At 38.5% G+C, this 12,435-nt stretch overlaps 1 protein-coding gene across 2 annotated transcripts in view; it reads left to right on the top strand.

Annotated features, from left to right (window-relative positions):
- Positions 1 to 12,435, top strand: part of CNGA3 (cyclic nucleotide gated channel subunit alpha 3) — a 36,734-nt gene that overhangs the window by 20,269 nt on the left and 4,030 nt on the right. For both annotated transcript variants that reach the window (XM_062601575.1, XM_062601574.1), the window contains exons 4-7: positions 1,191 to 1,370; positions 6,344 to 6,451; positions 8,660 to 8,767; positions 9,796 to 9,902. In XM_062601575.1, coding sequence (XP_062457559.1) covers positions 1,191 to 1,370; positions 6,344 to 6,451; positions 8,660 to 8,767; positions 9,796 to 9,902 — 503 coding nt within the window. The remainder of the gene's footprint in view (positions 1 to 1,190; positions 1,371 to 6,343; positions 6,452 to 8,659; positions 8,768 to 9,795; positions 9,903 to 12,435) is intronic.

The following is a 12,435-nucleotide window of genomic DNA, read 5'->3' as shown; positions in this document are numbered from 1 at the left end:
AGGCCTCTCTGTGGATTCTCAGCATATATAATTTTAACCAATACTGAGAGAATGTAAAGAGATTTCCTTGAGAAGCCCTAAAGTTCTTTGAGAAGTTACGCATTGTTCAGTATTCCATTATAGTATTTCTGAGGCCAATATGGGAAACTGAAATAATACTACCTTTGTCCAGACTGGACTGCTTATGGGAAATAATACAGAATATTGTGTTGGTAGTAAATAAAATCTATGTTGTAGATTTCAGTCTCCATTATTTTCATTTTTTTTCATAAACATCATTTACTTTTGAACTTTCCCACAAAAAATGCAAGAATTCATAATGTGGATTATTGGAAACAGAAAAAGAAGCATAATAATTGAGGGATAAATTAAGTCTAGTGTCATAATTTTTTGCACATTTTAATGTTCTGCTTGAAATTTAGGATTAGGAAGCAGTTTTTTTAATGAAGCAGGTGAATTTGCATGCAATAGTCAATTAATGGTTCTCACTGATGATTTGTTCTCCTGTTGTTATTAATGGTTTGAAATACACACAGTATATTAGATACTGTGATGAGTGGATTGTATTGTCTACCCAGAAGAATACACAGAAGACACAGCATGTGAAAATCACCCAAGGTCAAAAGTTAAATATGAGGGTAAGGAAAGATAAGGTTTATAAAACAATATCATGAAATTATTTTTGCTATAGATCTACATTCAGACCCTTTAAAATCAAAGGGAAAGTGGCTGAATTCTTATTGTTCCTTATTTAAAAGTCCCTCACTAACTATTCAGCTTTTGTCCCCACTGTATATACCAGCTCTTAAGCGTGTGATCTTCTGAGTATTTTATATCTCCTACTTCTGTCAGTCCAGGATCCTCATATTGTTACATAATGTCAGAGATTTTCATCAGCTTCCTCATCCCAGCTATTTGGCAACCTACTTTTAATCAATACTAATCTGTTGTTGCTGCAGTACTGAGACAGTCAACTAGGGATTATGTGTGAGTTACGTGATCCACTATGCAAGGTGATGTATGAAACTCTGGGAAATGACTAGGTTCACAGAATGAACCCATCAAGCTCCATTCCTGCGGCAGGTGTACAAGTGGAGAAAAGTCCTCCTGGACTGCTTTATGGGGAGAAAGTTTAAGCCATCTGATTTTCTCGTCTAGTTCAGTCAATATTGCATGTCTGTTCCTTGCAGGCTCTCACAGTTTGTTGTATCTCTGAGATCATGGGCTACAAGACATTTACATCATGAAGACCAAAGGCCTGATTCTTTCCTGGAGCGTATCCGAGGGCCAGAGCTTGTAGAGGTGTCCAGTAGGCAAAATAAAATCCATGCCAGTTTGGGCATCGATGAGCAACCTGGGAGACTGAACAGGTAAGATGTGTTTGTACTTTAAAGGAGGAAGACAGAGATTAAGGTATTTTTTCTGTGATCAAGATGAGAGCTTTATATGGAGTTTAGCCTGGGAGAGAAACAGAGTATCTAATGCAGTAATCTAATCACACACTGAAGTATTACAGCTTTCAGCAGAATTTTTCATTCTCCCTCAAAAGCAGCTTGGCGGAGATCCTGAAGTAGAGGGTTTTGATCATGCTGCTTCAGGCAGAACAGTTTCTCAGAAGTAGAATAGTGTTGTATGCTGCCTATATGGGAAACCTTTTATAAAAGGCTGTATTGATCTGTGTGATCTGCCAAGTTGCTGTTGCTGAACTCCTCTCCATTGAGGATGAATTCAGTTCCCATTTCAAGGATTCAGGGTGCTGCAAGTTGTGACTTCTCAGGACACTCTTGTTACACACATTAGTAGCTAGTGCCAGGAAACTCCAAACAAGTAGTTGTGCAAAATGCATCATTGTTCAGTTACACCTACTCAAGAGTTCAGTTGTTAATGTTACAGAAGGCTTCTGATGCAGAAATGAGAAAATCTTTTGGCTGCTGACTGAACTCATTGGCATATATTCAGTCTTTGATATGGAAGGCAAATTCAGTCTTCTCTTGAGCATTTTTTTCTAATAAAGCAACCCAGGCCATCAAGAAAAACCTTTATGTGTTTCCAGTCTTTTGAATTTATAAATTACTATTACTTTATGAATATATAACTTAGTGATTTAAATAAAACTCCAACTAAAAGTGGTCAACAAAGTCCCAAGATGCACAAGTTCCTATAGCTTTTTGGATAGCTGGATTGATAGGTAAGCAAGCCATCAGTCATCTGAGATTTGTTTCAAAATCTCAGCTACTAGTTCAGATTAAAGGAAGAACCTTTAAAGGGCAATGCGTGGTAGTACAGGTCACCTTGACTTGTGGCAGGCCAGCAGAGCCCTGTTATCTTCTTCACTTGATCTGCTCCTTAGAAATTCAGCTCAAACGCAGAGTAAATCCGCATTCCTAACACATTTCCTTGAATTAGCCAGACTGCTATCCTCCAGTCACTCAAGCCAGCGGGCAAGAGATTTTTCAGACTTCTGGATCAGTAGCAACTGCAGATTAAAAGTCATTAGAGAGGACAGCATTGATCCTGGGCCAACAAACCTCTATATAAAAGCTATTAGAAGTGAAGTTGGAAGTGTCTATCTTTGCCTTCTCAGATTTACACTGTTGCCATGTGACAGTAGCTCCCAGTTGTGCTCTCGTGGAAGTTTAATTCTGCAGCACTGGTAGGTATGCTTGTTATTTGTCCAGCAGCCTTGGCACTGCATCTGTGAATAGGACTTTAAAGGATTGAAGAAAGCTTAAAATAGCAGCCAGATGGGTACAAGGCTATAAATAGTGAGGTACGTGTTGCCATGCTCTAATATGCCTGAGAACAAGCTTCAGGCATCAGATGTGGTCACAAACATGTATGCCCAGCACATGATAAAGGGAAACGAGTGCCTGAAAATATTTATGCAGAAGGGCTTATCATTGCAGTCATAGTTGACCTTCCTGATCTTATCAGTACATATCTGAGAGGCTAGTAAGTCAGTCTGTCATGTTAGTAAATGTATATATGAAATGCTAACAGTCTTTCACGCTTTTTAATGTGTTTTATTTAACCTGCTGCAGTCACTGGCCCTTGGCCAGTTTTAATGTCAACTATAGTAACAACACCAATGAAGAGTAAGTACTGATAACTTCTGAACATCTTTCTGCCACTAGCTCCTTCTCTTTTTCCCTTTTCAGCCTAGTAATATTTGTAGTATATATTCCTGTTTATCTCTTCCTAAGCCCTTCCTAAGTATATAGTTTAATTACAGAGAAAGGTCTTGTTTTGTCAATTCTAGAAGCATCCTTCATGTTCCCCGTTAACTCCTTTTTCTCCTCAGTTGCCTTTACCTCTCCAGGAGTGAATTTGATTAATTAAGCATTTAGTCCCTACCTCATCTAGTTCAGCTGGCTGATTTTTACTGCATTGCCAATAGATTTGTTAATGATTCAGTTTTTAAATGAGATCCATGTGTTCATCTTCTAACAATGTCTTTCCTCTGTTAACATACCAGTCCTTTTTGCAAATCAAGTCCTTCCAAAATTTCAGGTTGTTACATGAGAAGTTGATGCTCAGCAGGGTACCAAAAATACCTTTTGTATGTTCAATCTGAATGAAAACTGAGCATCTTTCTAAAATGCGTGGTTTAGTTTAGGCAGACATTCTTAGTGTAGATGTAGAAAGAGTGACATAGGCAATATAATGTGGCTTGCACCACAACAACGCTAACAGAAACTGTTCTTTGGAATCTGTTTTATATGTTTAACAAAATATCTCATAGTCTCTTGAAAAGATGTCCAAAAATAAGTCTCTTGAAAAGGTGAAGAACTCCTGTAATTTAAAATCACCCAACACTGATGTTTGTTGCAAAACCTTCATAAACATATCTGAACAAGAGGTCTTCCTTCTCCTGAAGCAACATTTTGATTTGGTTTCATGACTATAAAAATGAAAATCATTGTACGGAGAACAATGATAGAAATGGGCAGCATTTTATTTTTTGGGGAATTTAAAAAAATGCATTAAAAGCCTGAAGCCTGGCCTACTAGTCAGGGCTTGAAGGACCAATTAGAATGGGAGTACTGCATTTTAATCTTGTTTCTGAAAGTGACTTGTGTACCTTGGGCAAAACTTTCATTTAGTCAAAGCTTCATTATTCCTAAAAGAAAACAACACTTTTGTGTCTACCTTCCTGACAGTCTGAAAATTTTGATTTGCAGAGTACTTGGCAAATGAAAAATGTAAATCTTAGATTCATTCAGAGACTACAACAGTATTTTTATAAGGACTGATGAAGATATGTTTTCTCAGCCTGAAAATGCTCACTCCTTTTAGTGTACTGAAGACACAGAACAGATGCCACTGTAGTGCTGTCAAGGAGGATAAGCACAAACAACTGTTTTATTAATCACTGTATTCTAGTTTATTCAACAGCACTGATGAAGAAAAAAGTTGCACTTCCTGTTGAAGCTTTGAGTTTTTCAGTGTGTAAAAGACCTGATGTGCCTGTCCTTGAGAAACTCTGGGTGATGCGTCCAAGTCTTTGAAAACATTGTGAGGATTATGGCCCACTTTTTCCTTTGAGTGACTTCCATTGCTAGACTAAAAGTATTTGGAGTGTGATAACATTATCTCAAAAGGGAGATGAACAGTGAACAAGGAAATGGAGGAGTCTCACATACGAAGAATGCCTGTAATGACAGATGAGTTTGAAGGACATCTTAGGCCAGAGAAGAAGCGGTATCAGCATTAGATACCTGTTTCCAAACAAAATATAGGAGAAAGTTGGAATTGTCAAAATATTCCTTCCAAAGTTCATCACCACTGAGACTTTTTGAATGATTCTCCATCTCAAGTTATTTTTCCCTGCGTAATGATGATCATGAATGTACAGTGGCAGTAATCTTTGAAAATTATGTTTACCTGTAATTCTTCCTTTCAAGTAAGAGGCCAGACATTTGAAATATCTTTGATCTGTATGTTAATGCTTACGACAGCAGTTGTGAGTTAGGTTTCAAATCAGGCACCAAGCACAGTAATTTATAGTGAAATCCTTACATGTTTTCCATGTAAGAAGGTGCTTTAGGGGGTGGATTTGATTTGAAAAAGAAGCCACAAAAGTCCAGGAGGCTGGTGGTAGAGAAATAAATACCTGAATAGAAGTTCCTGCTGCTGTGTAGAAATCTGCTTTGGTAAATGAAACAATATTGCTTGGTTTGAGGTGGGTGTACAACTAGAAGATCAATAAACACTAAGGCTCTGTTCTCTTCCAGTTATGCTCCCTGTAGTTACGTTTAGATAAGCCTAAGAGTGGGGTAAATCAGATCCATCTTTGCATCTAGCTCATTGCATTCTTATGAGCTGAAAGCTGTGTATGGCTGAACTCTAGGGCAACCTGTATCTGGGACTAAATCTTGTAGTTTGGGTCTGTGCTGGATGCTGTGGAATGGTAGGATATAGTGGTGTGCAGGTATAATGGCAGAAGTTGTTGTCCATATATATTCTGTTTTATTGTGTGACTATCACTTAATAAACATGGGGACAATCCTGATTCTATTAAGCCTATGCAAAACTCTGATTTATTTAGTGAGGATGGAATTTCATGCTTAATGTTCAGGCTTTGAATACAGTGGCAATATTGAAAAGACAGCAGCTTGAGCATGACTGAGCTGATCACATATGGACACCTGTATCTGTATTTTTCCTTTACAGCTGATGGAGAGACTGTGCTTTGGGGGCACAAGTTTTCATATTCTACTGTACAGATTTAAAATAGTTTGGATTAATTGTGTTGATTGTAAAGCATGTGTAAAATGGCTAGTTCATATTTAGAGGTCTGAAGTTAAGTGAAATGAGACACCTCTTTTTTTTGAATTTTCAGTCTTTGTTCAAAGACGCTGGCTGGGATTCTTCTCCAAGCCAATTCTTGAAGCCAGAGGTAATTAATTGTGGCTATGTTGGTTTTAAAGAACCTTGAGAGGAGAAACAGACTCATTTCATTAAATCAGTACTAAAGCTTCCACAGGCACTGTGAGGGTTCATATATGGCAAGAATTGATAGTTTATAAACCATTGCAAGACAAACTGTAACATTTAATTAAAATAAGCCTGGTACACTGATGTATGAAAAAGTCAACAAAACATGAGTGACTAATGCGCAGAATCAGCCAGCTGGTTATCTGGTTTAATAATGTGCTGTTGTTAGTTCTAGAGGCCTCAGTCTGTAAACCATTTACACCAGTTGGATGAATGGTTCTGCTGAGAAACCCTGTCCTACCCTGTCCAGCATCCAGTCAATAGTTTCTTTTATCTTACCATTGATCCTCTCCCCTAACTAGTAGAAAATTAGTAATGTTGCTAAGCCTTACATTATGTTGCACAGCAAAAAGGAAGAAAAGAAAGAGGTTAAAGAGGAAAAGAAAGAGGAAAAGAAGGAGGAAAAGAAAGAGGAAAAGAAAGATGACAAAAAAGATGATAAAAAAAAAGAAGAGTAAGTATAAAGAATGAATATGTACTTGTAACACACTTTCTACACTACAGAGCATGGTATGGCATTTCGCTATAATACTGCCACTATGATTACTGTTCTAAGGGCTGCGTAATGTTATTCTGTCAAAGCTTTAGAATTGTAGAATCATAAATTTGAAATGGTGCAACTGCTCAGCAAACCTGTTGCATCTTTAAGACCTGTATTAAGACCTGTCATGAACAGGTTCCCAGGTCAGTTAAAGGGAATTCAGCTACCTCTGAACTTTGGCAGGCTGTTCAAAAACATTTTTTCCCTATCAGTGCATGTTAGGATAGCAGCTTGCTTTGCAAATCTGCACAGGGTTTTTACAGTTACAGTATGCATACAATGACTCAAAGCAGATAAACTAAAAGTCTAGTTTGGACGAAGAATAAAAATATTACGTATAGACTATTACATGTAGATATAGTAAGAAGTTTCATTTATTGATAATTCTGACAAATATATGAGTAAGATGTCTGCTTATTGTGAGTGCTTACCCTGAGTAATATCTGATTACTTAATATGGTGTAATTCTTTACTAATGATTAATAAAGTTTGCTCCTGCTGAGTAAGAGCTGCTGAATTTCTGTACAAAGAATGAGATCATTTGAACACTCTTAACAGAAATATATCCTGGTCTTGTCTAGTCCCCCCAGATTTGACCTGAACACAATTCAGTTTAGTATTACCAGTCACAAAAATGTGACAATGGCAACAGATAAAAGGAGAATGCATTTAATTGGACTGCACAGTTACGGAGTATGTTAGGTAAACGTATTGCAAGTTTGTTCATATACATGATATAGCTTTGTGTGCTATGTAGGTGTAGGGACATTAGTTGGGAATTGTTTCCAGATGGGATCTGTTTAATCTCCAGATCCTGGCTTTCTCTCTTAATAAAAGCTTTGATTTGAAAACCTTTTCTTCTAAGGATTCTCTTTCAACTTACTGTGTAATGAAAGCTTGAGTTTTACATTAGCCTAAATCATTTTAAATAATTTCAGCAAAGAATATGCATGTTTTAAAATGCCTAGAAAGCAGTGTAATCTATCATGTGAAGACAGTATTTCACAGTCACCAGATTTGAGGTAGTCACCAAGTTTTTAGAAGAAACGGCTCAAAATCTATTGAGTGTGTGGTGAAGTAAATTCTTCTGAAGTTAAGATTACCTTCTCTATTAACGCTGTCACCTGGGCTGATATTCAACTGATAGTAGAGATAGTGCCAGAAATACACACAAATATCAACTGTCTTATTTTTACATGTTTCAGTATTTTCATTCCTGGAAACTAGGAAAATATACACATATACAAGTGTTGTTCAATCACATATTCCATTCACTATTATACAGCTTACTGATCATATTAACATGTTACTATTGGAATAACTTCTATGTAACATCCACTAATGTATTATTTCCTCTGATTTTATACAAGATGCCTAATTAATTGCTTATCTTTTCTTGCTGGGGCAAGATACTTCAGAATATATGCCCAGTTAGCTGTGCTATTCTTAAGTCTACGCTAAATTGTAGGCCTGCACATTTCTTTTGGCACCTCCTTGTTGTCAGGTGTGGGGAGCCTGGACTGTGAATGTATGAAATTGAATTTTACATAATAATACATGTTTTAGTTCTGGTCTCTGCACTCTATGTGTGTGAGTACACATGCATGGATATGTGTATGTATGTGCACGCAGTCTTGCTTGTGCAATCCTTGTTTGAGTATGTATATTTAACTTGTTTAAATGCATGCTCATACAGTCATTTCAGTAATACAAGGGTTTGCCAAAAATGTCAAAATTAATCCCCAAAGGAAGACTCTTCCTCTAGGAGTGGACTATCACCTTCTAGCTAGAATGACAGTGAGAAACATTTAATGTTTCCCTGTTTTTCAGGGGTCATACGCAGAAATGGTGGTATTTTCAGCCAGCGCCAATTTGAATTATCTTTGTTTTTCTTTCCAATCTTGGTATTTTTTTCCAAAGTTGCATCAGACAGGAGTAGATTATGTCAAATGGGATGGAACTTCAGCTGATATTGGTATCTTGTCTGGGATGCTGGCATGGATACTCTCTCTTCTTAGGCAGCTGTGTGTTAGTCATGAGATGAGCAGCATCCAGCAGAGGGAGATCCAGAAGGTCACTTCATTACATTTCCAGTGTAAATCTGTATGTTTCACTTTCCAGGAAGAAAAAAGAGATCTTTGTGATAGATCCTTCAAGCAATATGTACTACAACTGGCTGACTGTAATTGCAGCACCTGTGTTCTATAACTGGTGTATGCTAGTATGCAGGTATGCATTTTAAGTTAATAATGATTTAGGTTTCAAATGTAAAGTATCTTGTTATGTTTCCTGCATATATCATAATCTTATCTCCCTGTGGTATCTTCTGGGAAGCTTATCTAATTTGCTTTATAGTTCACATATTTTTAGGGATATATGATATACGTATCAGAGGAAATAGGTGGCCAATGCTTTTTTATTTTTAATCTTTCTTTGCCTGTGTAAATTGATTGTAACTTGCAAAAAGCATCCCATGAGTGCTGGCAGTGGCCTTTGTATGCCACCTACTGGCTAGACGCAAAGATGCGCCTTAGCCACCATAGGCTTGGTAACCGTCGTTGGAGAACTGTCTCTAACTATGCAGTAGAGAATATACATGGCAGTTCAAGGGGCAGGACAGCAAAGAAGGCAGGAAGGAGTAGGGGCAGTGAGGGGGTCATTCTACATTAATATGAGGGGTCTATAGATGCTTCAGGGGCAGGATGATATTACTGGAGTGTGTATTTTCCCTTTTGAAATGTAAAACAGTTTGAGCCAAAATTGAAGAAATGGAGGAGTGCTGTGGAAATAGATCACTTTGTAGAAAATGGCAAGAAGAGATGGGAATGGCTGGCCTCTCAGAAGCAAATATTTTTTGGGGGAATTGTCTTAATGGAGATGTGTATGAATTTTTATCTAGACCTATTCGCACTGCAGATGTGAGGTTGGGAGAGCCTAGGGATAGTTCTCATAAAATCTGGTACATGTTTAAATGTAGGAATATATGCATCCCTCCATATGTGCATTTGTGCTGCTTTGTGCACTTGTGCTGCATGTATGTGTTTTAGGTTTGTTCCTGGCTTAAATAGCTTTAAATTCTGAAAGCTGCTAATGTCTATTTAGACATAGCTGCAGTGTGCAGATGTGCATGCATGGAGACACACTACCTTTAGTTCGTTCAGTGCTGGTGACATGCACTAACAGACTGTTAGTAAACACATTCTGAGTGCTCTGCTTATTCAGTTGATGTAAATTTTGTCATATCTTTGTTTCTTTAGAGCCTGCTTTGATGAGCTACAAATAGACCATATTAGGTTATGGCTGGTTTTGGACTACTGCTCTGATATCATCTATGCTTTTGACATGTTTGTCAGATTCAGGACAGGTGAGTCCTTTTATGGTTTTACATTGTTTTCAGATAATGACATGGATGTAAAAGCTGGAAAAAAAAAAAAAAAAAAAGAAATTCCCTTGTGGGGTCTGACCAGTGTAATACCCTGTCTCTGGCAGAATCCAACAATGGAGGCTTTGGGATAATGAATTGGCTTGTTGTGAGGCTGGACTTCCCAGTACCTGCACTTCCCTCATCTCCAACCCCAGTCCTATCAGTGCTTAAAGGGCGGGTCAAAGACTGACTGAACATTCTTCTCCAAAGTGACTGTAACAGGCCATGTGGGGAAGGAAGGATAAGATACTTTCCAAGCCATCTACCACTGAGTGCGTGATAGGTTGCTTTTTCATATTGGATAGATCAAAAGGCCAGCTACACCCCACTCGTTCTGCTTTCTTAGCCAGATGATGCAGCAGCGTGCTCAGGATTGATTTTAGAGTTGGCCATGTGTGAGACCTGGCACTTGTCTCTGTCTCCTGCCTGCAGACCTCTGCCTGAAACAGGTAGTGCTGCCCTTTTGCCACCAGCTATATTTCTTGCAGGCTCTATGAGCTCCTGACTTTGTCTCCTTCTACGCTACATGGTGATGGTATAAGATTAACCAGACACTTCCACTCTGGTCCTGCTTCCTTCCTGAAGGATGATTGAGGCAAAAGGGTCCATGATGACAGTGCCATGCCATGAATGAAGTGTTTATCTTCATCTTCCTCTTCCAGTTTCTGTAGTCCAGACAGGCTGAGAGGACTTCATACTTGAGTATGCCCAAATGATACTGATTTTAGCTCTAATGGCAACATCTGTTTTAAACTAAACAAGGTTGTAGTGTAGGCCTAAACAACGATGCACAATGATCCATACTGTTAATTTGCTAGAATAGTTATTGTCATGATTTGGTCTAGGCAACTAGCACTCTTCCAAACAGTGTTTGGGCACAGATAGGGGGGTGATAACAGAGACTGGGACTTGTTCCTAGGAGGCAGTTTGGACACTGCTACTCTTTTGGGGGTCTGGGAGAGTTTAGGTGTATGAATACAAGCTGTTGCAGTAGCTAGTCTCAGGGCTAGAAAACATTTCATGTCTGTTCTATTTATTGGTAAAGATACAGCCAAAAATACTGCTTGAAAGGGTCAAAAACTGCACTGATCATTATAAAAATGAGAGTTCTCTTAAATCTTTGATTTTTACATTTTCTTTTCTTTTAATCAGACTGACAGTTTGATATTAATGATGCATTATGACAAGTTGTAACCATAAATGCTGTCAGTTTGGGAAACACACAACTCACAGCAGCAAGCTAGATTTTTAAAACGAGCAATCCTTGTTCAACAAAGAAGTATCTCTCAGATAGCAGCCTGAATCTCAAGACTGCCCTTCTTTTGGCTTCACCTTTTCCCTGTAGTAAAAAAACTAGCTGTGCCCACTAAATTTTCTTCTGCAGTTAAATCTGTTTCTGCCATGGGAATGAAGAGACAACTGTGCAGAAATTGAGCATGTGCAGGCAATACAAGTGCAATTATAAAATTTCCATGGGCTATCTTGATAATGGCTGTCAAAACGTGGCTAAAAGACTGGCTTTGCAGGCTTGGCTTGGAACTGCAGAATTGCCATAGAGCTTTTCTGAATGCTTCAGAGCAGATCTGTGCTGCAGTCTGAGGCACTCACTGGAGTGAGTGGTTCTCTTAGGTGCCCTTGGGACAAAGGTCCTGGGAGCCTTTGGGGAAGAAAATGACTCCCTGGCTGTCCAACAGTAGAGACTGACTTGGAAATAGGATCTAGGAAGCCTCACAGCTTCCACAATCCATGGCAGATTCTCTGTGGTGCATCTCTTATTAGCAGCTGGGCCAGTTTCACTGTATTTCAGCTATTTGGTGACTGTGTACTGCAAAACAGAAAGGATTCACGTCTTTCAGCAGCTGATTTTATCTGGCATATCTCATGGTTTGATGTTTTCAAAAGGTTTTACTATAGTACTCTAGTTCTGTGAGGAGACAGGAAAACCTGAGGGCTTTTTAATTCCCTTCAGTATGAAGGTGTTTCCAAAGTTATTTTAATAATTATGAGTCAGATATTCAGTTGTCTGGCCAGCTTCTTCTGTTTGGGTGCATAGCACTGTTCATAATGGCATATTTGACCAGATTTTCTGTAATTTTCAGATGGTAGCGCATCCATGGCACAAGGCTATTTCCCTTTGTAGTCAGCATCAACTTACAGATATCTGAAGAGATACACACATATACATGAGACAGACGTACAGATATATAACAGAAACTGCAACAGATTCCAGAAATACAGCAGTGTCGTATGAGGCAGAGGGAACTGCAGCTCGGTCCCCATCAGCAATTGCTTGTATTCTGAAAAAGTAGATGCTTGTGGATTGCTAAGGTAGTAGCAAAATCTAGTAATTCCTGATATACAGGGAATGCTTTTTTCTAAGGTGGAATTCTCCTCCTGACTGGTCTAGTGGGCTGACATTGGAACGTGTCTCCATTTTCAACTGCAGCAAGTATTTCATAGTGCATAGGCTGTT

The sequence above is a fragment of the Rhea pennata genome, chromosome 1 (genome assembly GCF_028389875.1).
Source record: "Rhea pennata isolate bPtePen1 chromosome 1, bPtePen1.pri, whole genome shotgun sequence".
Lineage (NCBI taxonomy): Eukaryota > Metazoa > Chordata > Aves > Rheiformes > Rheidae > Rhea > Rhea pennata.
Note: the sequence above shows the minus strand (reverse complement) of the source record. Positions and strands in the feature narration are given on the sequence as shown.